The 23,939-nt window shown below is 28.5% G+C and overlaps 1 protein-coding gene across 4 annotated transcripts in view; it reads left to right on the top strand.

The window, feature by feature from the left end:
• cpx (complexin) overlaps positions 1–23,939 on the top strand; it is a 339,534-nt gene that overhangs the window by 222,619 nt on the left and 92,976 nt on the right. For 2 of the 4 annotated variants that reach the window (XM_065515806.1, XM_065515803.1), the window contains exon 1: positions 9,380–9,519. The exons of the other annotated variants lie outside the window; for them this stretch is intronic. In XM_065515806.1, coding sequence (XP_065371878.1) covers positions 9,456–9,519 — 64 coding nt within the window. In that variant the 5' untranslated portion in view covers positions 9,380–9,455. Of the gene's footprint in view, positions 1–9,379; positions 9,520–23,939 lie in introns of those variants that run through there. 4 annotated transcript variants of the gene reach the window in all.

The following is a 23,939-nucleotide window of genomic DNA, read 5'->3' as shown; positions in this document are numbered from 1 at the left end:
TAGAATTCGTACAGATAGTCTGGACAACCTGGCGAATTTCATATCCGATGTCTGCATGACATTGCACTATGGCCGAAAAAACCCCAAATAGCGGCAGCACATATTTCCCTACAAGCCAAACTCACCAAATTTCGTATGATCATATTCGAGCATAATTTCTTACTAATAATAATTCGAACAATTTAAAAATTATCATTTTTGAATAACGAATAATTCGAACAATTTTATGTAGAATAATCGAATAAAACGAATAAATGTACATATTCATTTAAATTCATTAAATTGCTTAAATTTGATCATAATTCTAAAAACAAGTCCATCAAAATGTTTAATTTAGGACTTGAACCAATGAAAATAAAAAGTACAGAATGAAATATTTGTTATATAGTAAAAAAGGTCTAAATGAATTTAGAATTGATTTCGAAACAGAAATGTTAGCGTCTAAACATGAACATATTCCTGCAAAATATTAGGGGAATCTCAATTAATAATAATCGCAATTAATAAAAAATATTAACTTAGATTAATGTGTTGTTGAAAGTGATGACGAATGTGATTTTGAAACGGTCGTCGAAAGTGCTATTGAGGATGACATTTATAAAGATTACGTTGAAATAGACGAAGGCCATGATCTTAAAATATGTATAAGTGATGTTATTAACCGCGTACGAAAGTGTAGCAAAATATTTAATAAATCTAATGATAAACACAAAATACGTTTTGTTGCAAGAAAAACATGGAGTTCGTCTTATCGATGCACTGGCTGACTTCAAAATAGTCACGTTCATTGACAATGATATCAAACATTGGACATATTTGTGTAATTCCCTAATACCACTTGATTAAGCAAAGATTCGGTAACGTTGATAGAGTTTGAGGGTATAATACAATTTGCTATAAATAATTTATAAAAAGTGAATAACTCATTTACTAAAGAACTATTTACTCATTTTAAAACCCGAATTAATGATCGACGTAAAAAAGTTCTTTATACGTTTATATTGTACTTGAATTTAGGATCATGTCCAACTAGCTCAAACGGAAACTAATTGTTTGTCAATTGTTTTGTAGATTGTTCGGGAGGGTATCTGATCAGAATATTTCTGTTGAAAATTTAATGATGGACTTTGTTTTTGAATGTTTTTTTTACATTATCAATACTTGAATTGTTATCTTTAACGGTATTTTTTATTTTTCTTTTACAATAAAATATTAAAAAAACTTAATTTAATTATCGAATCATTCGATTAATTTTAAACGTGTCATCGAATTATTCGAACAAGTTAAAATCTCTTAAACGAAATATTTGTTTTACTGGAACGAGAGAAAAATCGAATAATTTGAATAACCTAGTATGCAGTCTTCTACGGTCAAAATATTAGATTTGAGCAAACATTTTTTATTCGTATTTTAAAACTTAATTTTTAACTGGTTTATTTATTTTATCTGCAAGATATTATTTTATTAAATATATTTTAATATTTTGTTTATAAAAAAAAAAAATTTAAAATTAACTTTGAAAAGTACATATATAGACCAATATTTCTTTATAAATAGTTTTTTTGATTTGCTGTCATAAGTCATAAAACAAGAAATAAATTCCCTTTTAAAGTACATTAAGAGAATTTTAAATGGTTGCTGATAAAGTTATAAAAACAAATTTTTTCCCCAGAGAATGTCAAGTGTCAGAAGGAAACTTAGACAAGTCGAAACATTTTTAGAAATACATATTTCAGAAAATACTGACTTCATTTGTAAATAATGTTTACTGGGTTCTGAGTGCTTTTTTTATTTTGCAGAGTAAATGTATTTTAATAACAACATGTGTGGTTGTGTTGCGATTCCTATTTAATTTCCGTTTTGAGATGTTGAATAGATTTTGGGAACAAGACAATTGTTATCAATGAAATTATGCATCTAGCCTGGGAGCTTATAACAATTGAGGTTAAAGTTTTGGTTTTCATAAAAAAATTTAAGGATTCAACGCCAAAGGAATCCCATGTGGAACATGTCCAATATTAATATGTTGACAAATATAGCTCAATTTTATAATTCTGTTTATAAGAAGTTATTAAAAGCATTCAGAATTTCCACTATGTATCTCAACATAATCTAGAAAACTTTAAAAAATATTTAAAGGAACCTAGTTCAAAGGATTTTAATGGAGTTTTCTTTTATGACATAAAATGTTGCCAAGCTTTTATTAAAGGTTACCCATAACTTGTCTTACATTTTTAACGATCACATTAGAACAAAAACCATTACCATTAATGAAATTTTCTTTTATGTTGATTCTAAATATTTTAAAACTATAATTTTTGCTTCCTTTTTAACACTTTTAATCAGAAAATACAAAAACTATCACCCTGACTATGAAGTCGACTTTATTTTAAAATAGAACTTTTGCTTTTATTTGAAAAAAGCTTCAAAACTTTTTCCAACATATACATTCAAATAAATGAAAATATTTTTTAATGAATGTAAAAAAAAAAGAAATTTCAAAAAATTAAAAAAACAAAAGTTCAAAACAAAAATATGTAAATATAAATAATAATAAAACAATATTTGAAATTTGTTTTATGGTACGAATTTTAAAATAATGGTCAACTTTATGGACTTAAAATCGACTTTAAGGCTTTTGTAGTTATGCTGTATTTCTTTAACACAAACGAACTTAAAAAACAATAACAAGAAAAGCTGCTTAAAAAGTGCTGCCTTTCTAAACATTTGATAAAATTAAGGGTGAAAGATGTAGCATATTTTCGGGGTTTTTAGGGCAACACTACTAAAATACATTTTTTTTCAGAAAAGAACACAAAGAAGAATAAAAGGCAATATAAAGGTATAATTTATGCTGGAAAATAAAGCGCGTGATGTTGAAAATTTAGCAACATGTATCATTTACACGCTCACTACTTTAACTAAACTAAGTTAACAAAAATGTTCCTTTTCAAACTGAATATGTTCTACAATTATAACATAAAATCCTTTAAACAGCATCAACTACAATAAGCAGCATTCACAACACGTATTTATATTGCACACAAATATGTAAAACGCATACAATGCGTACATAAAGTACATCCATACATGTACTGCCACTGGTACCATTATTTAACAACTTACATTAGGGTGGCCCTTAATAAAGTATGATTTTTCCCAGTCATCATAAGAAACAATCTGAAAAAATTGTAGGTAAATCGGCAAAAAAATGTTGCCATTAAAAAATCACTTTTGCAATTTAATTTGAAAAGGTTAGTACTCTGTTCATATTTGCGAAAAATAATGATAGTTTCGTGCGAAAAATGTAATATGCAAAAACATGATGGTTTTAATTTCGTGCGAAATAAGTGCTGATTATGTTATTTCGTGTGAAAATATAAGGTTGCCAGATGTATTTCACATGTTTTTTTACAAAAAGAACAGAGTACTGCTTTTGCGAAATTATTTCGTAAATATTTCATTCCAAATATTTTATATGTATTTTGACAGCATTTCGCACGAAATTTTGAACATAGTACTTAGCTAAAGGTGAGAAATGTGTGCTTAATTGTCGTTTTAATGAGATATAAAAGACAAAAATTGGTTAAAAAATTTTAAAGCCGTTAACGTGTCCCAGGACACTAGAACAAGAAATGTAGGAACAAAATTAATTTTGAGAAATATTAAAATAAAAGCACATTTTTACTTAAAATATCCATTAGAAATTAATAATATTTAAAAATTTGACCTATTCACAATTTAAGGTTTATCGTTTTCCAATTTTGGTAAAACTTTCAGAGTATATATAGAATTATATGGACTATAATATTCTGAATAGGTTTTAAATACATAAAATTCACAACAGTAAGGAAATTGAGCTAATTCGCTTTATTAAGGGTCAGACACCCTAATATACCTACTGGAGTGGCACTTATTTTGCAAACACTAAACTGTATCCGATTTTGCTCAAATCTTTAACATTTGAAACTAATTTTAGATCTTGGGAGCATTGAAAATCTAAAAAGTGTAAAGCAGAAGCCACCCTAATGCGTACACAATAACTTATATTCTCACTAAACCACACCCACTCAAGTACATATTGTTACTTGTAAAATGAAAAAAGTTGCTGTGTTTCTTTAAAATTTCTTGCTCAGTTTAATGTTGAAAGTTCTTTGTTGTCATAATGTAAAGTTTTGTTACTAAAGTAGATAAAGTACTCAAAAAGGATAAGAAAATAAAAGACACAACACTTTTTATTTAAACACACTGTGTTTTTGCAGCATGTACTGTTGCAGCTTACAAGGTTATCAGTGTTTTGTTTGTAAAAACAAAAGACTTGCTCATTTTTTAATAACAACTAGTATTTTAACACTCTTAAAGTAGACTTTGTTAAAAGTGTTTTTTTCTTAAGATCGCGCTTTTAAAAATTAAAGAGATATTTGAGACATGTAAATATTATGAGGAAATTAAGTGTGATTAAAGAAGGAGATTTTGGGCAGGATGAAACTAAATAAATGAGTTTACTCAATTACACTTATATAGTGTTCGTTCGAGTTTCTAAATCAGACCCTTAATGTATTTTAACCTGAAGTGACATTATTAAATACATTTTTTTTTATAACTTACACAAAGCAACATTTTCAGAACTTGTTCTAAAATAACTAGTTCCACAATAACTGTAATAGCCCTTGAACTTAAGCACTTCTATAGAGTTTTATAGGGAACTACATCTTTGGAACTGGATAGATATTGGTTTTAGATAAATTCTATAGATCGCATTAGTTTCAAAACAACTTTTGTGCATACCATACACAAAATGAGTATATCAAAAAATTTAAATCATTGAAGGAGTAATCATAGAATAATTATGGAATTGGACAAATGAGCAGGAAATATTGCAAATATTAAAATATTACATTCTGCGGCAATTTTAAACGAATCATTATTCAAAAACTTATCAATAACTTGGTTTCTTATACGAACTAGAACGGTACTGCCTAAATAGTAGTTTTTCCTACACCACCATAGTGGGGAGGGTATTATGCGTTTGTTCAGATGTTTGTAACGCCCAAAAATATTAGTCTAACACCCACCTTAAAGTTCCCGATCGACTTAGAATCACTTTCTGAGTCGATTAAACGATGTCCGTCCGTCCGTCTGGTTGGCTGGCTGTCCATGTAAACCTTGTGCGCAGAGTACAGGTCGCAATTTTGAAGATATTTCGATGAAATTTGGTACATACATCCTTTTTTTTTGCCCTGTTGAAGTTGGCTGAAATCGGTCCATTATTTCACCTAGCCCCCATACAAATGTCCTTCCGAAATTGGACTTTATCGGTCATAAATGTTTAATTTATAAATTTATCTCGACAAATTGCGCTCCGAATAAGTTTTATATATACAAAATTCATGTCACCGAATTTTGTGACGATGGGTCCATAATTAGTCATAGCTCCCATCCGAAAATCACTTTAACGTGCATAAATCGCTTAAAAATGTTGGTATACTCACAAAATTCAACATAGTAAACTTTCATATAGACATAAATCACATGACCTAATTTCATGGTGATCGGTCGATAATTGGTCATAGCCCCCATATAAGGCCCACTTCGGAAAATCACTCAAATATATAAATTATTTAAATTTTAAAACAAAAATGTTTTTGCTCTTTTACTTATGGTGTTTTCATTTCTGGCATAAATGATGTATTTATTCTGCCTTTTACCGTTCTTTGTGTTCTTTTCTGAAAAAAATGTAGTTTGCTCGTGTTCTTTTCTAATAATGTTACCCTAAAACCCTGAATATATGCTACATGTTTCACCCTCAATTTCATCAAAGAGTTAGAAATGCACCGCTTTTTATGTAAGCAAAAAGTATAGTTTTTTAATATTTAGAAGCTATATAAAAGAAAATTGCATAAATGGTAATGATTTTGTTCTATTGTGATCGTTAAAAATGCAACACATTATGAGGGTATGGGTAACATTTAATAAATGGTACACAATATATAGGCAACATTTTGTGTCAGAAAAGAAAACACAATTAGTGTCGGATATTATATGGTCGGGCTTGACCGACCATACTTTCTTACTTGTTTTATAATAACACTGTCATGTTGCATGTTGAGTAGATAATTTTTGTAGTATAAACTAATAGTCCAGGTCTGTGTACTTTCTTACTTGTTTTATAATAACACTGTCCAACAGCACTTTTGGAAAGGGCATGTTGACTAGATAATTTTTGTAGTATAAAATTATAGTCCATACTAAATGACAAAAATGTTGTACGTTAATGTCTGAGAGGGTTCTTATTGTCAGAGTTATATTATGGAATTTTATAGGGATCATTTTTGTGGAAGAAAATACAAAAAAGACGTGTCAAAAAGGACATTTAAGGATTAAAATATTCTACGAAAATTTTTTCCGTGTTCGATTAATCGAACGTTAATGATTCGAATGGATACCCTGTCAGATAGTTGTTGGCGGAATATTTATTATGACACGAATGAATAATCTCTGACATATACTTTCTGATGATAATTTCATTCAAATGTTGGCCGTAACTACGCTGTTAATGGTCGTAGCTGGATTCTAGACAAAATCAGGTCCGGAAAAAGAAATTAGATGTTCACCAAAATGTATTCTCAACAAAATGTGAGCCGTAGTACTGCTATTTTCGGAATACAACTGAATAATTTAGTGCCGTTATTCACTGTCTTTCATGACGAATTTTCCGTAAACTATACTGAATCAAAATAAGACGACAGTCATCTGCAAACTTTAAAAAACAAATGAAAGAAACCTTTATTGAATCAGAGTTTACAAAGTAGAAATACACTGTATGTAATTTTTTATGTCGTGGAAATATAACCACATACAGACAGTACGTGATAAAAGACCAAAAACAAAAACCCGTGTCTCCCAGTTTTGCTTAAAGTCATGCACTTTGTTTTTAGCATTTTTCGCCTGTTCTTCTTTTAAGGTCTAATAAATTAACATAGATCGTTTAATCACTTCATTTTGTAAAAAAATAGGCAGTGACATTTTTGAATAAATGTGGCTGAATTTCGTTGATGCAGAAATTAATTTCCTACTTTAATGCACGAAGCTTCTGAGCTTGTTGTCTAGTGTTTATAAAAAACCGACTTTTTAAAAAACCGGTTTGTCGGTTAACCGAAAATTGGCCTTTTTTAAAAAACCGGTTTTTCGGTTAACCGACATCGAAAAAACCGGTTAACCGTCATATATGTGTAGAAAACATTAAATGTCCAATAATGTATATACAGCTTTAAAATTTGTAGTTTTTAGTAGGAATGGTTAATATTAAAAAACCATAAATATACAAAGGTGCTAAGTCCATTTTATTTTGTGAAAATGTCAAAATTATTATCTCAGTCAAATGGAATTGAGTACAAATATATTACTAAAGGTATTTATAGACGGCAATACTGAGTATTAACAATTTTCAAATTTAAAATATTATTGAAATCATTCGGTATTTCAAAAAATCGTTTCGAAAAAACATTTATTGTTTACACGATAGTTTACAAATATTTCATTTCTTTGTTGATTGATATTTTTCTGCAAACTTTATTTTTATTTAATATTTTCTTGACATTTTTGTTTGCCTTATTTGTATTTATGAATACATACCCGATACATATGAAAATAAAAAGTTTTTGAATTGTTTTAAACAAAAAGGACTTAGAAGATGCAAAAGCACTTCTTCTTAGCTGTGATTATTTGTCATTATAAATCACACGAAATAATTAATAAAACTCCATTATCATATTTCAAATCATGGATTTAGAACGTTTTTTTGTCTCTCCTGTAATATTTCTGAAAAGCTAACGAAATGATTAATAAATTAAAATTTTAAGAACAAAACACACTAATCAAGTCCTATTTATTTAAAGAAGGTATGTACATCGAATTCAATTTAAAGTTTTTAATGAATCATTAGTAAGATTTAACCTAAACTTATAGAATTATGCGGAATTTAATTGTAATTTTTAAGTAGTTTCATTATGTGCAATTTATTCTGAAAAAGCTTTTAAGTAAACTTATCGTCCTCTACTATTTAGAATCATTGTAATTCTTAAATATTAATATTATATCAATCTAAAGAGGTTTGTATTTTTAATCTACGATTTAGGTTTCAAATCAGACCAATAATGTGTACACAATGAATATTAAAAATGCATAAAAACATGAGATTTATATATTTTAGTCCCAAATTTTAAAAACCGGTTAACCGAGTGATAAAAACCGAATAAACCGGTTAACCGAAAATCAACATTTTAAATTAACCGGTTCGCAAAAAACCGAGATTTCGATGAAAAACCGGTTTTTCGGTTAAACACTATTGTTGTCATAAAACATTGACTACAAATAAAGATATGAAAAGAAATCCAGTGATGTTAAATTTTGCGAGCCTATTCCGAGCATCGAATCGAGAGAGTGCAAGATCAGGAAATGACTAATGCAGCAATTACATTTTTTCACGGGCTCTTTGACAATAGCCTAAGTTATTTGTTGAGTGTTTTTTATAAAAAAAAATTAAAATTGTTTTCCGTTCGTGATTCTGAATTAGGTGTTATATAAATAGTATGTATGTCGAAACAATAAATACCAAGCTTTTGTTAAAATTATATCAACTAATCCGTATTACAAACGTGACGGCAAAATATGTCGTCTTCTAAATTAAACTAAATGTTACAAAAACTAATAGACTTGATGTATTTTATTATGACAAATATCAACAGAAAGTCACATTATTATACATTAAATGGTTCAAAATCGGTTTAAAATTTTTCTAGATGCAATCGAAAAATAGTTATTTTTTGTCACGTTTTTTATATTCATGCCGAATATATATGTATATGGAATACAACAATGCAACAAAACCTACCATTCCGCCTAACATAATATCAAACAACTGGAAACAAGATGTCGTACATATGTCGCGTTCTTGACTATGAAAAGGCTTACATATCATATTATTCTAAAACTACTGGTAGTTTTCTTATGTTTTCGTATGTTTATGTAACATAGAGATCAGACGTAATTGTCAAAAACATAAGTCTATTGTCAAAAACCAAACTCTCGCAAAAAAAATTAACAATATACATGTTAATTAATGTATTTTGTTGTTGTATCAGACAATTCTCAATTAAAAAAAAGAAGAGAAATAAATAACTGATAACAAAAGCTAACTGTTTAAAAAATTAGTAGAATATTTTTCCATTCTCAAAGTTTTACTTATTTAATATCAATGACTTTTTATCAGCAAAAAAAATGAATTTTTTCTCTTTTCATATGTTTTACCCCTGAAAACAACACACATTGTTTATTAACTGCCAGTAGTGCGAGTTCTAAAACGTTTTTTTTTTGTTTTATTCCATTTCAATCAATTTAACTTCATTTTTATTGTTTAGTAAATTGATTTCTACGAGTATTTACAATTGTTTGACATGAATAAATTTCTAACTAATTTATCATTAAATCCATTGAGTAAAATTGATAAATTTTTAGATGGTAAGTAAGTGTATTCATTCGAGTAGGAGTAATACTGGTGCATACTTACAGCACAAGTGGGTAAAGTGTCGTTTTGTCAAATATTTGACATTTGTACACATGTAGTTTGTAAATTGATTATGTATGTAAGGGAGAGTCTATATACATAGGTGTGTTGAAAATTTGGCTGTGGAAAGCAGAGGCAGAAAATGCCACAAATTTATGTGTTTGTTAGAGTTTATAAAAATGTTATTTTTTCTGTTTTTGGTTGATTTGTGTTTTTGTTTTATCTAATCAATAAGTGTTGTTGTTTTGCTGTTTATTACAACAACTACCAACAATCGGTTATCAATACTTGTATTTATTTTTTGCTTTTTCACAGCTGGCGATTTAATGCTTATCTTCGCTTTTGGTAGTATATACCAAAGATAAAGAATTATTGTAACATTAAATATAAATCTAATTATTGAACAAAAATTAGCTATGAGTAGTGGGGTGGGTCGATTGTACTCTTAAAACGAGACAAATACATAAAAATTGTTTTGGAGCCTTAAATATAACAGAAAAGAATAAAAAAATCGAAAAAACTAAAATCACAAATCCCGTAATACCCAAAAAAACATTTTTTTTTTCGAAAAAATTATATCGTCATCGTTTTAAGCGTACAATTTTACCTTGGAAAGGATATATTTAAAAAAATGTAAACATACCTTCTATAAAAACTCGTCCAAAACCTCAAGAAAACCATGAGTAAAAGTCAAAAAATTTAAATTTGGGCACCTAGAAAATGATTTTTTTGATATATCGTATTGGAATTTTTTTTTTCCTCATGTCAAAAGCATCGAAAATCGAAGCCAAAACATCGACAAATGTTTGTCCTTACAAATCGGCCCAACTTAGTGAGCAGCCTTATATATTGTGTTTATGAAGTTAATTTATAAACTTAAGCTTTTTACAGGTTTTAAATAAAAAAAACATCTTAAATATTCATTGAAATTTAAGAATGTTATAAAAATACTGTTACACAGCAGACAAATTATCACTTGAACCATTTGTGTTCCTATTAATACCTTTTTCTTCGTTAGACCAGCATTTAACCGACCCTGTTTGGTTGTATATTATACATTTGTATAACACTAGGTTTATGTAAGATATATTATTCCATAAAATTATGGGATTATAGTCACCATTTAATTTAAAGTTTCAAATGAACTATTTTTATTAATTTTAAGTTTTGTTTATTTTTTTTTCTTTAGTTTTGCTTTCTCTTTACCAACTTAAAATTTAATTATAATTAATGAACAAATGTACATATTGTTTAGTTAACAAAGTTACCACTATTTAACTTTAATAAACTTAAAGAAAAACTTTCAAATACAAATTAATATACAAAAAAATTTCTAAGTTTTAACTAACTTAACAAACCCAGTAATTACCATATAAAAACAAAAAAAAAATTTTCAATTTTCCATAAAAAAAATTCAAACTAACAATGTAATATTTTCCAAACTGGTAAATTTACAAAATTGTGTGTGTATAAAAAAGAAAATTTTACTATCATATAATTAAAATAAATTGAACCTTTTCAAAATGTAGTTTAAAATTTAAAGGTTGTGTATAGTTTAATAGCTAAACTTGTAACATTTTGTGTTTAGTTTTAAGTGTTTACTTTGCTACTCTCCCTACATATAAACACTAAACAAATTTCATAGTAAAGTTTAAATTTTTCTCTGGAGAATAAAATCTTAAAAGTTCTAAAAAAAATATATATAAATAATGGTAACTAGAGAACATGTTTTGTTTGTCATATGTTGTTAAAAAAATATATATATTTAAAACAAAACTTTTAAGCCATAAATTAAAGACATATAAAACTTTTTAAAGAAACAGAAAGAAATTAAAGTAGATGCTGTACTCTTTAAATATATATTTAGGTTTCTTTTGAAAAGTAAACACCTCTTGGCTGGTATCATTAATACCAAATTAAAAATGCTATACAAAAACCGATTTAGTAAATTAAATTTCACATACGTTAAAATTAACCTAAGTAGTAATATTTCCATAAATATAGCGAAAATAGGTATAATATTTTACTATGTAAAAATGTAACATACGATAATTTCGCGCAAAGGGGTCGATATGGACAGATGTAGCTGATTCGCTTCATATTATTACCAGAAAATACATTGACGTCATCTACCCCACATGCTCATAGAATTTTTAGTTTTGGCTCATTTGATTTCTGGAAACGTTTGAAAATTTTTGTTCAAATGAAAATTTCATTAGTTTTCCGTTTGACTATTAAAAAGTAGAGAGCTATATTCGGCTGTGCCGAATCTTATATACCCTCCACCAAATTATACTTTAAAATAACATTTTTAAATATTTTTGGTAAACAAAATTTGATATTTTTTAAAATTTTTTTTTTTATTTTCGAAATTGTTTATATAATATAATTTAAAAAGTGTCTTACAAATTTTTTTTTTTTTTTTGACAAACATTTTTTTTTTGGAGAAAAAAATTCGGGTTAAAAAATATTTTTCCCGATTTTGACCAATTTTAGGTCCAACTTATTATAGCCCTATATACATCCTTGCAATGGACTTTGAAATACCTATCATTCACTCTAAAAAATGCATGTAAATCTACTACTATAAAATAAGTAAGTTTTCATGTAAAATTACACAATATGCGTAAATTTAAGCATAATATGTTTATCAAAATCAATTACATAGCAAAAAAAACAAACAAAATGTTGTATTTTCAATTTTTATAATTGGGGGATTCAAACGGTCTGCTATTAGGTCGTATAGTCATAATGTCGTAAAATATTTTTTTAGTTTAAACAAATTCTTGTTGTTCTGCAAACAAAAAAACTGTTATTTTATGACAAACCACTAAACATAGCTCAAAAAGTTTTATTAGTTTATAAATTTTTTGTTTAAAACCCAACAAAAATTTGTTTAAACTAAAAAAATATTTTATGACATTATGACAATACGACCTAATAGGAGACCGTTTGAATCCCCCAAATGTAATAGGCATTTTATGTTTAAAATTACATATATTGTGCATAAATTGAAGTTTTACACATAAAGTGTGTAAACTAATTTAAACGTTTAATATACAAATTGTCAAAATTTTATTTCTAAAAAAACAAAAAACCATTTGTTATCAAAAACAATATTTGAATTTACACATGCCAAGGAGTATTTGAGTTTAAGTTATTAAAATGGGCCCTACAACTGATCCAGGGGCGGCCCTATATGGGCTCAAAGTAGGGTACCTTCGACATGTAAAATTTGTAAACACGTGAAATTTTTTTGTTTCCCTTCCGATAGGCCTTGAAAAAACATGATTGAGTAAGCTATATAGTATCTCTTATAATTTCCGAGTTATAGGCATTTCAAAATTTAAATTTTTAAATTTTGCCAAACCTTGGCCCGATTTTTTAAAAATATAGTTCGTACTTTTGGTCCGAATGGACTCGAATTTTTTTTTGTTAGTTAGACAACTAAATTGCGAATAACACACAAAAGATTTCAGAGCAATGCGAACCCTATTGGCAAAATTGTAAAAATACCATTTTTGGGATTTTCGCTCTAATTTTTAGGAATTTCGGGATTCCCTTTGTCCTTTTGACAAGTTTTTTTTACACTTTGTTATTTGGAATGAAAAATTTAAAAAACTTTGAAAATTTCATTGAGTTTTGTTAATAAATAAAGATTTTATTACATATTACATATTTATTGAGTTTCTAAAACTAAAATATGTATCAAAATTTGAATAGGAATGCAAATATTAGGACCAATTTGATCCACATTTATTCCGAACTAATTTTTGTTTTTATATAGATAAGTTAATTTTTTGTCTTATAAAAAAATTCCAGTCAATATCTCAATTAGATTCAAAAGTATGCCACTTTAAAACTCCGTCCTTCAAAAATATTTCACTTTTTCATACCAAAAAAATGTGTATTGATTTCAATCGGAACTATGATTTAGAAGATTTCAGTATTTTCCGTTTACTCTAATATTAAACACACTGTGTGTAGTATTTTTAAATCTTAGATATGAAATAAAAATTGAAGTAGTAGTATAATTTAATAGCTACGGGCAATTATATATGCATAATATTATAAAATTTTGGAGTTTTTTTTGGAGTCATAGTTCTGGACCGGAAATGTTATTCAGCCAGAAAGCCAATGATGAAAACTTTGAATGTGTAATAAACATATGTGATGATTGTCATTGATATTGGTGTAAAAAATGTATACTTTATTAATAAAATAAATATCTAAATATTATTACTTGTTGTATAAAGTATTTTTATACCTTAATACTTGAAAAATTTACCATTAAAAACCAAACAAATTTTGTAATGATCGCCTTTGACCTAATTAAATTTACTCTTGTATACATTAATAACTAATTAAATTATTTTCTGGTAATCTTTTTGAACGATATAAGGAGTGAGATCGAAAAATTCTTAACATACATATATGTTTATAAAAAAGAAACCACTAAACTTACAGCTTTAATTTTTTTTTTATTTGATTGAAATTATTATTACAATTTACAAAAAAAATTATTTTTATAGTTTTAATCACTAGTGATGAAATTTTGAACCTTTTTCGGAAACCCTTCCATTAACGTTTTTATAGTGCTTTCTGTCACTTTGCTCGAACATGTAGTCCATCTCCGTTTAAAATCTACCACACTTTTGGACACCTTTTTTGTACTCTTCAATTCTCTTTTAACAAGAGCCCAATATCTCTCCACTGGCCTTAGCTCCGGGCAGTTTGGAGGATTTGCCTCTCTTGGTACAAATACCACATTATTGTTCTTGTACCACTCAAGGGCTTGTTTGCCATAGTGACAGGATGCCAAGTCAGGCCAAAAATAAGTGGACACATTATGAAGTCTTATGAATGGAAGCAGCCTTTTTTGTAAACATTCCTTGATGTAAATTTCGGTATTTATAGAGCCCGTTGTAACAAATGAGTGGCTTCTTTTGCCGCAACTGCATATTGCTTGCCATACCAAGAACTTTCTGGGAAATTTTGTCTGCTTTTGGGTCCTAAACTTTTCTTCAACATTCCCTCGAGCATCAGCAACATAAAATTTTTGACCTGGAAGTTGCGAAAAATCTGCCAGAACATACGTTTCGTCATCCATTATGCAGCAAGAATATTTTTTTATAAAACTTGACTTCAATTTCCGTGCTCTGTTTTTGGCCTCTAAATTTTTAGTAGCGTTCCTGTCAGGAACTTTTTGAGCCTTGTATGTTTTTAAACCTGCATTAGCTTTAACTTTTCGTACCAAATAGTCCGAGCACTGAGCTAACCGGGCTGCTTTCCTACCGGATGTGTTGGGAGCTCTTTTGAAAATGCGTTCTATTTTTTTGGCTTTAGAAACATCATGTGGACCATTCCTTCTACCTGAACCAGGTTTTCTATCAACTGACAAGTTCTCCCGGTACTGTTTAATAACATTGGAAACAGTTTGACGGCAGACCTTTGTATGCTTGGCCAACTTTTTGTAAGACCAAGTTGGGTTTTGTTGAAAATATTTAATAATTTCAGTACGCACTTTTTTCTGGTCACTCATTTTAATCAGATTAACAAAAAAATTAATATAATTGACATTACACATAATAACTGACATGTTTTTCAAAGGTAACTTGATCAAAAAAAAATTCAAATAATACTTGGGTTAAAAAATGTAATGAAAAACGTGTGTTAAGAATTTTTCGATCTCACTCCTTATATTTATTTCTTAACATAAAACAACATTTATGTGTCTTAAAGTATGTCATTATCATTAATAAGATTACATGATTTCAATTTATATTTTTGACTTTTTAAATCCTACCTTCACTTGCTAGCCAACCCCCTCTGAACTTGTTTGTCTTTTAGGACTTTTATGTCTTTTTAATGAAGTTTAACTTTAAACGTGTACCTTTAATAGACTTTTAGCATAATTTTGTAATTTTTATTAGAAATTATTTAAGGCCTTCATTTTCGTTGGCAATAAATTGTGTTGTTAAACCCTTTTTGCTGCATAAACTGATTTTTAATGTGCGTATATTTACAATGATTATTAATTTTTTCTCCATTAAGGTTTTCTTTTTGATACTTTTCGTTTAAATTTATTCATAATGTAAATGGTGTTTGCAGAAAATATTGTTTTTCTTTAGTCTTACTTTTTTTATATATATATTTTTAATAATAATTTTCTTTCAAGTTTTTTCCCTTTGTTTTTCTATGTTTTAAAGACCATTGGGCATAATGCAAAACAAATAAATAATCCACAATGTAGAAAAAATAACTAAAATTTGAATTTGAATGAAAAAGGGGTTTTATAATCGCTTTATAAATGTTTTATAAATATGTATTAGAAAGAAGACAACGACAATGGTTCCCGGTAAAATGAAAGAGAAAATGAAAAATTACTTTAGCCCCGGAAGTAGAGGAAAATACAACGGAAATCATAAGCATATTTTGACGCTAATTAAACGCATTATAAATATAAAGACGTTTTTTTCTATTATTTCTTTACATAATTTTGTAGTAGGAGTATTTGAAGGGTAGAATAAGATTTCTTTTACAAGAACTTATAAAGCTTTCTCTACTTTCCTTGCAAATAATTAAATTAATCTCAAGAGAGAATAATAGATTGGGGAATTTATTTAGATTGAAGTATTAAATAGTACTTAGTCAATTATTAGTTAATGAATGGAAAAAAAGGATAAGAAATGGAAGAAAAATCTAATTAAGTAAAGGTCACCATAGTATATATTTGCAAGCATGATGGATGTGAGTTTATGTTAAATTTGGAAAGTGCATTTATGAAAAACATTACTTATAACTGCTTAAATGTACAAACATTTCGGCAACTTTTCTCATATCAATGTTGCTATAAACAATATAGAAGACTTACTAGATTTACCTATATGACATCATTATTATTCATACATAAACGAGTAACTACAATAAACCATTCATTAGCATTGATTTTGTTACTCATACTACACATTATCTGAACTATAATTAAAACCATATACCTTTTCATTTACATACAAATGAACTAATAATTTATTTTTGTTATAAAAACTAATTTATATTTTTATATTTCTTTCTTTTTAGGTGAGTCCCAAAAAAAAAAACTTTTAACTACATATTATAAATAAGCTGAAAAGAAACGCCTTAAATTATACACCTACTTTATTGAACTGGATACAGTAAGTTATATGCTACAATATTATTTAATACATATTGTAGGAATTTAATAAAAATTATAGCATGAAGATATTTGACTTTTGGTAACACTTAAATTTTCATACAACATTCGAAAAACATACGTAAAAATGTTGTAGGTGTTGTACAAAATATTTATATAGAAATTATCAACAACATTTGTAAAACTATTGTATATTCAGACGACTTATAACTCATACGACTGTACAACGTCAGTTGTGAATTGAACAAATATGTATAACTTTTTATTGTATTTTACATAATGCCTCTACTGTTTTCGCAACTAGTTTTAGACATATGGGCAATTCCATGTCAACGTACGTGACATTTGTACGCCTATAGAGTGGAGTAGATTTTGCAAAAATAAGAGTATCTGAAAAACAATTTGGTATTTATGTTAAATTCAGAGGGTTCTATATTTTAAAAAAATAATACGAAACATTGTTGTCCAAATTATAGAGCGAAATAAGGCTATATCGTACGTGACATAAAACGGAAGTCATTTTGAGGTATATGTAGAAATATGCGAAAATTTACGAATCGTGAGAAACGTTATGTTTTCTGTTAATTTCTTACAATAAACCAAATATTTTTCATTTACAATCCATCATATTTAAATAAAAACAATCTTTGAATGATTTTATTATAAATCAAATGTTATATCGTACGTGACATACCGTACGTGATAGATTTATCTCTTATAGTAAAATAATTGGGGTATTCACATGGTCTGCTATTAATCGTATTGTCATAATGTCCTAATATATTATAATAGTTGTTGTTGTGTTTTAAACAATAAAAAATATTATTTTATTATAAAACAATAAACATAGTTTAAATAGTGTTATTAGTTTAGAACTTTTTTGTTTGAAACACAACAAAAATTTGTTTAAACTATCATAATATATTAGGACATTATGACATTATGACCAAATAGTAAACCGTGTGAATACCCCAAATATATACATATTATATAAATATATGTATACAAAAACTAAAAAAATAAATAGAAAATATATATTCGGTTTCAATAAACAATTTGATAATAGCAAAAAAAAAAACAATCAGAGTCAAATTTATTTCATACTACATGCTAATTGGGAGCTTAGCTTTCGCCGCAATCTTAGACTAAAACATACCAATTAAATAAAAAAATTAATTATAGTCAGTTTAAATTGTTATTTTTGCCCTTGACATATTGTAATAAGCTCTAAATACTTTCACGTAGTAACATTTTAGTGGTTTCTCCTATTCAAATCATCTTGAAAAAAAGTTTCAAGGATTTTTGTGTTTTCATTCGTGGTTCTCATTCTCGTGGAATTGCCCATATGAAAGTTATGAATTATTTACAATGACAGCACAATGTAAAAACATTAATTTAAAAGGTTAATGTTTAATTAATGAAGTATTAGAATTAAAATTTTAACTTATTTCTTCGTATTGTTTGTTTTGCACAAGTCAGCAGTTAAGCAAGTAGTCAAGTGTTTGATCACTTTGTTGAAAATTTATATATTTTAGATAATTTAACACCTATGTGCTCTTTGTAGAGCAGAGAGATGTCATTTGATTACTTTATACATCTCATATAATCTAGAGTGAAGCCAATTATCACTTAAGTGTCTCTAACTAATTTAAACGTTTATTTCGTACTGAACTTTGTGAGTAATTTTCTTAAGTATATTTATATCCCAGATTATGTAAAGTGAAGTCAATTTTCAATTTATTGTACTTTATAAAATAGTTATTTAACCCAACAGAAGTTATATATTTGAGAGTTGGAATGTCTATAAGATGTGTTTTTAACTACAAATTAACATACATACATGTTAATATAACTAGTTATGTAGCTAATCGGTATAAGAATCAGACAGTATAATTTTAATCAAAAAGGGTCAATTGAGTACCTGTTAAAAAAAAGGTCTTGCTAAGTACATTAAAAATTGTATCTAAAAATTTAATACAAAAAACGTTTTCAGTGATGTTCGTCAACTTATCGACCTGCAACTGTCAGTTTTTATTCGACTTTAATTTTTTTTAACGGGTTTGGAAAGAAAACTGATTACGCTTTAAAATGATGTGCATTTTTATACCCTACACCCCTACGATTAAACGATGTCCGTCCGTCCGTCTGGTTGGCTGGCTGGCTGGCTGGCTGTCCATGTAAACATTGAGCGCAGAGTACAGGTCGCTATTTTGAAGATACTTCGATTAAATTAGGTACGTATTATTTTTCGGCCCAGGACCAAGCCTATTGCAACTGGCTGAAATCGGTCCATTATTTAACCTAGCCCCCAAATGTCCTTCCGAAATTGGACTTTATCGGTCATAAATGTTTAATTTATAAATGTATCTCCAAAAATTGCACTCCAAATAAGTTTTATATATACAAAATTCATGTCACCAAATTTTGTTACGATCGGTCCATAATTACTCATAGCTCCCATATAGACCCGCTTCCGAAAATCACTTTAACGTACATAAATCGCTTAAAAATTTTGGTATACTCGCAAAATTCAACATAGTAAACTTTCATATAGACATAAATCACACGACCTAATTTCATGGTGATCGGTCCATAATTGGTCATAGCCCCATATAAGGCCCACTTCCGAAAATCACTCAAAAATATAAATTATTGAAATTTTAAAAGAAAAATGTTTTTGGTCTTTTACTTAGTGTAGGGTATTATATGGGCGGGCTTGACCGACCATACTTTCTTACTTGTTTTTTGATACATTTGTGAAATATAAGTATTGTTTTTAAAAACAAACAAGATTTATCAACTTTTTTGAATTTAGTCGCTTATCATTGATTATTTTGATATGAAGGCTTATAAAAATGTATACCCATGTATAAAGGAAATTTAGTTCTTAAGAAAACGTGGTTTTAATTAAGTTATTCAACTTTTCATTAACAGCATTTAATATCTTTAAAATGCTAAAACGCCAAAAGAAAAAAGGTTTTCATAGAAAAAAATAAAGTGAAACTTTTTATAAAAACTTACACAATTTTTTGGAATATACATTTTGTGCATACATTTTATCAATGCTTAATTCTTTATCTATCTATGATTGTTTAAAATTTTGAAATCGGTCTAAAAATGTGGGAGTTAGAGGTACTAAAGCACTATGACTTACCCTAAAACAGTTTTTTTTTAAAATAACTCAAAATTTTGAGGGTGTTTCAAAATCTTTGAAAACGGTTTTAGTATGTCCTGACCTAGGCCTACATACAACCCCCATTAGATCGCTTTTCAAGTTCTAACAAAGTATTATTTTGTAGCAGAGTGTAATTAGTCACTAAACTAGTTGCAACCCGAAGTGATAGGTAAAATCACTAGTTCGGGAAAATCACCAAGAACTGCTGGGATTAAACACTTACATATGAATGTATACGTGTTCCTATCACTGTGTTTGGTTGGTCATCTTGAAAAGCATCAGTGTCAACTACAGCGACATTGAGTTGTCCAAATTATTTGAAAAGAAAAGTTGACAGATAAAATAGAAAGCGTATATAAAAAATAGAATAGAAATAAAAAAAAAATTGTATAGAAATAGTAATGGTTTTATTTCTAAAAGATGTCTATCTATCTGTAACAGAAATGTCCGTTTTATAACTAACTTTATAACAAAATACGAGTACGTATATAACTTTACAAACTTAACAAGCACATCAACAGAATACTATTAAGCAGAATACCAGCTACTGTGTTATTTAAAACTTCACTACTTCACTGTTAAATACATGACTTACTGACTACATTTACTGTAATCATGCTTATGGTATGAGTGTATGTTTTGTATGTAATATGGTGTGTGTAAATCAATGATGTTCATTTCATTGTGCTTTCGCGCTGAGTAACAACACACATATTCTTATTCTCTTTAAAAGAGCATAACAAATGTCTCATTTTTTTCAGAAATTCATTAAGCATTGTTGTTGGTTGGTTTTTGGACGAAGCATAGCAAACACACGCGTTTCAATTACAATTGAACACAAAACAAAAATAAATAAAAAATTTCAGAGAATTTCGGCCGTATAATGTATATTCCTTCATTTCCTTAAAATGTAAATTACATTCATTTAATAAATTGGTTATATCTGGCATAAATTCTAAATCTAAACATTCTTTATTTTGTTCTTATTTTATGTGTTTTACATTATGTTTGCTGGGTAGCTCTCTCGCCAATACATCTTCATTTTTATTTTTGAACATCACTGGTGTAAATGTAGATGGTTTTAAGTACACACAGTGATATAAAAAAGTATGATTTGCAAAAGTCTGAGGAAGAATTTACAATTTGCGAAGTGTTCTTGATTTAAGGATTTTGTGTGATGTCAAAGAAGCCAGCTGAGGCTTGCTTTGAGTTCGATATCAGACTAATTTAATTAATTTCTCTATTTTGTACTAAAGCTTTAAGAATATAATTACTAGGACAACAGAAACCTTAGCCACAGCTAATAAAATCTTCATATTTTTCTAAAACTATAATATATCTATGATACTTGCTTGAACAATTGCTTGTCACCCTCTGTACTTTACATATAAAAAATAATGATGGTCTGCTGTACATTAACTTACATATAAAACAGGAAATTTCATTTAAATTTTACTATTTTATTTAAATTTCGTTTCTACAACTACAAATGAGTAGGTACTTTATAATATTTTCAAAAAACTTACTTAAAATGTAGACAGCAAATTATATGGGTGTATTATATAATGTACCAAAGATTAAGTTGAGTGAATACAAATACAGTTCATTTCCCACATTCGTTCATTTCAGTGTCTGTTTGTGAGTAGTTTCAAATGTAAATAAATAAAATTTTTAGAAAAATCTCAAAAAAAAGAACCTCTACATGAGCGATATGTATAAAATACTTGTAAAGTTTTCGTACACACTTTCCAAATAATCATGATAAATGATAGCACATATGAAATTTTTCAGTATGAATTTTATATGTATAAATTAGTTTCTAGATATTTTTTTTTTAGTTTTGATAAAACATGTATGCATAATCATATGAATGTAAATAAATATTACAAACTATAAATTCAGTTTTTTTTTTGTAAAAAGTAATGCAATCATTTACACAAGATAGATAAATGTAACTCAAATATGTATATAAGGGTGGCATTAGAGTATCCAAAATCGAAACCAAAAACTGATAAACCGGTTTTTTCATCTTTGTAAACTGCACCGGTTTCGGTTTTTTCAAAAACACACTTTTTCGGTTAAACCGGAAACCGGTTTTTTCGACACTCTAGGAGGCACAAATAAAATTTATTGGATGTTCCAAACTAAAGTAAACGTTTTATTCATTCCAATATAACGATATTGTCCTGGTTGCAGTACTTGATGAGCTGGGTTAGATGATATAAAGTTCCTTTAAAAGCTTTCATGATTTTTTTCATATCTCTCGCAAAAGCTCACTTTCAATATCTTCTGGTCTTCCAAGGCTCCCTGAATTGTCTGGTGATATTATCAGTAGATTGTCCTGTCGTCTCCTGTGCGATACATAAAATTGCAGAAACTTTTATCCACTTCTAATGGAGTTGGATAAAGTTCCTCAGGATTTGAATTTAACGTTTTATCATATTCCATGTACCGCTGCAATAAAATAGATTTGAAATTGATGTTAAACATTTTCATTCTAGTGCATTTTTAAATACGTCTTGACCACCATGACCATCACTGCGATTATGAGTAATAAACTCTCAAACATATCAAAACCTTTTAATGTGGCATGGGCTTTCCTTGAGCTGAAATCGGGCAGTGTTTAAACACATTGTTCGCAATGATTTCATCTTTTTCGTGTTCTGCTCCTCTGTCGGTTAAAGACCTCAAAAAATAACCTAGAAACATAATTGATACATTAATATATCAGCTATAGTCCCGGTTCCGTTGCAAATTCGACTCATAAATTTCTGAAAGTTTTTAAACTGTACATAGACATTATGGATATCAAATTAAGGTCTTTGAAAACCTTTCCAACGACATAAATATTTGGACCAGCAATGGGTCAATATTGGACAAAATATTTTTTAAAACGAATTTTTTCACAAAAAAAAAAATTTCAACAAAAAGTTTTAGTTACAACTTTTCTAATTTTTGTATTAAAGTATACTTTGGTGAAGAGTTCGAAATAAATAGTAGTCGGAAGGTGTACGGCCTGGACTATAAAGCTGGTAAGGTAAAACTTCCCAACCACTGCATTCTAAATAATTTTTACGTGGTATTGCAACATGTGGCCGAGCGATGTCATGATGGAATATTACAATTTCATGAATGGTCGCATATTCTGGGTGCTTTTCGGCCAATGCTCGCTTCAAACGAATCAGTTGCGTTCAGAGTTAAATAACTTAGAGTCATCGATATATGGCTTTGGTGTCAATTCAGCTGGTTAGCCAGGCTTCACATACGATATTTAACGCTTTGGGTTATAGTAATGGATCAAGTAATGATTAGGTGCAAAAACGATCTTCAAATTTTTTTTGGCTGACCTGGGCGATCTTTCTCTTTCGTGTCAAAATAACCACTTCTAAATCGAACAAACCATTTCTCACACGTTGAAACCAATGGAACACATTCACCGCAAGCTTTGGTGAGCAATCGGTGTGTTTCAGCCACAATTTTTATACCCTACACCACCATAGTGGGGAGGGTATAATGCGTTTGTTACGCCCAAAAAAATTAGTCTAACACCCACCTTAAAGTATACAGATCGGCTTAGAATCACTTTCTGAGTCGATTAAACGATGTCCGTCCGTCCGTCTGGTCGGCTGGCTGGCTGGCCATGTAAACCTAGTGCGCAGAGTACAGGTCGCAATTTTGAAGATATTTCGATGAAATTTGGTACATTTGAAACTGGCTACAAATTGAAACTGGCTACAAATGTCCTCCCGAAATTGGACTTTATCGGTCATAAATGTTTAATTTATATATGTATCTCCACAAATTCCGCTCCAAATAAGTTTTATATACACAGAATTCATGTCACCAAATTTTGTTACGATCGGTCCATAATTAGACATAGCTCCCATATAGACCCGCTTCCGAAAATCACTTTAACGTGCATAGATCGCTTACAAATGTTGGTAAACACACAAAATTCAACATAGTTAACTTTAATATAGATATAAATCACACGAAATAATTTCATGGTGTTCGGTCGAACATAC

This window comes from Calliphora vicina, chromosome 1, assembly GCF_958450345.1.
Source record: "Calliphora vicina chromosome 1, idCalVici1.1, whole genome shotgun sequence".
Lineage (NCBI taxonomy): Eukaryota > Metazoa > Arthropoda > Insecta > Diptera > Calliphoridae > Calliphora > Calliphora vicina.
This window is presented reverse-complemented; position numbering and strand designations above follow the sequence as displayed.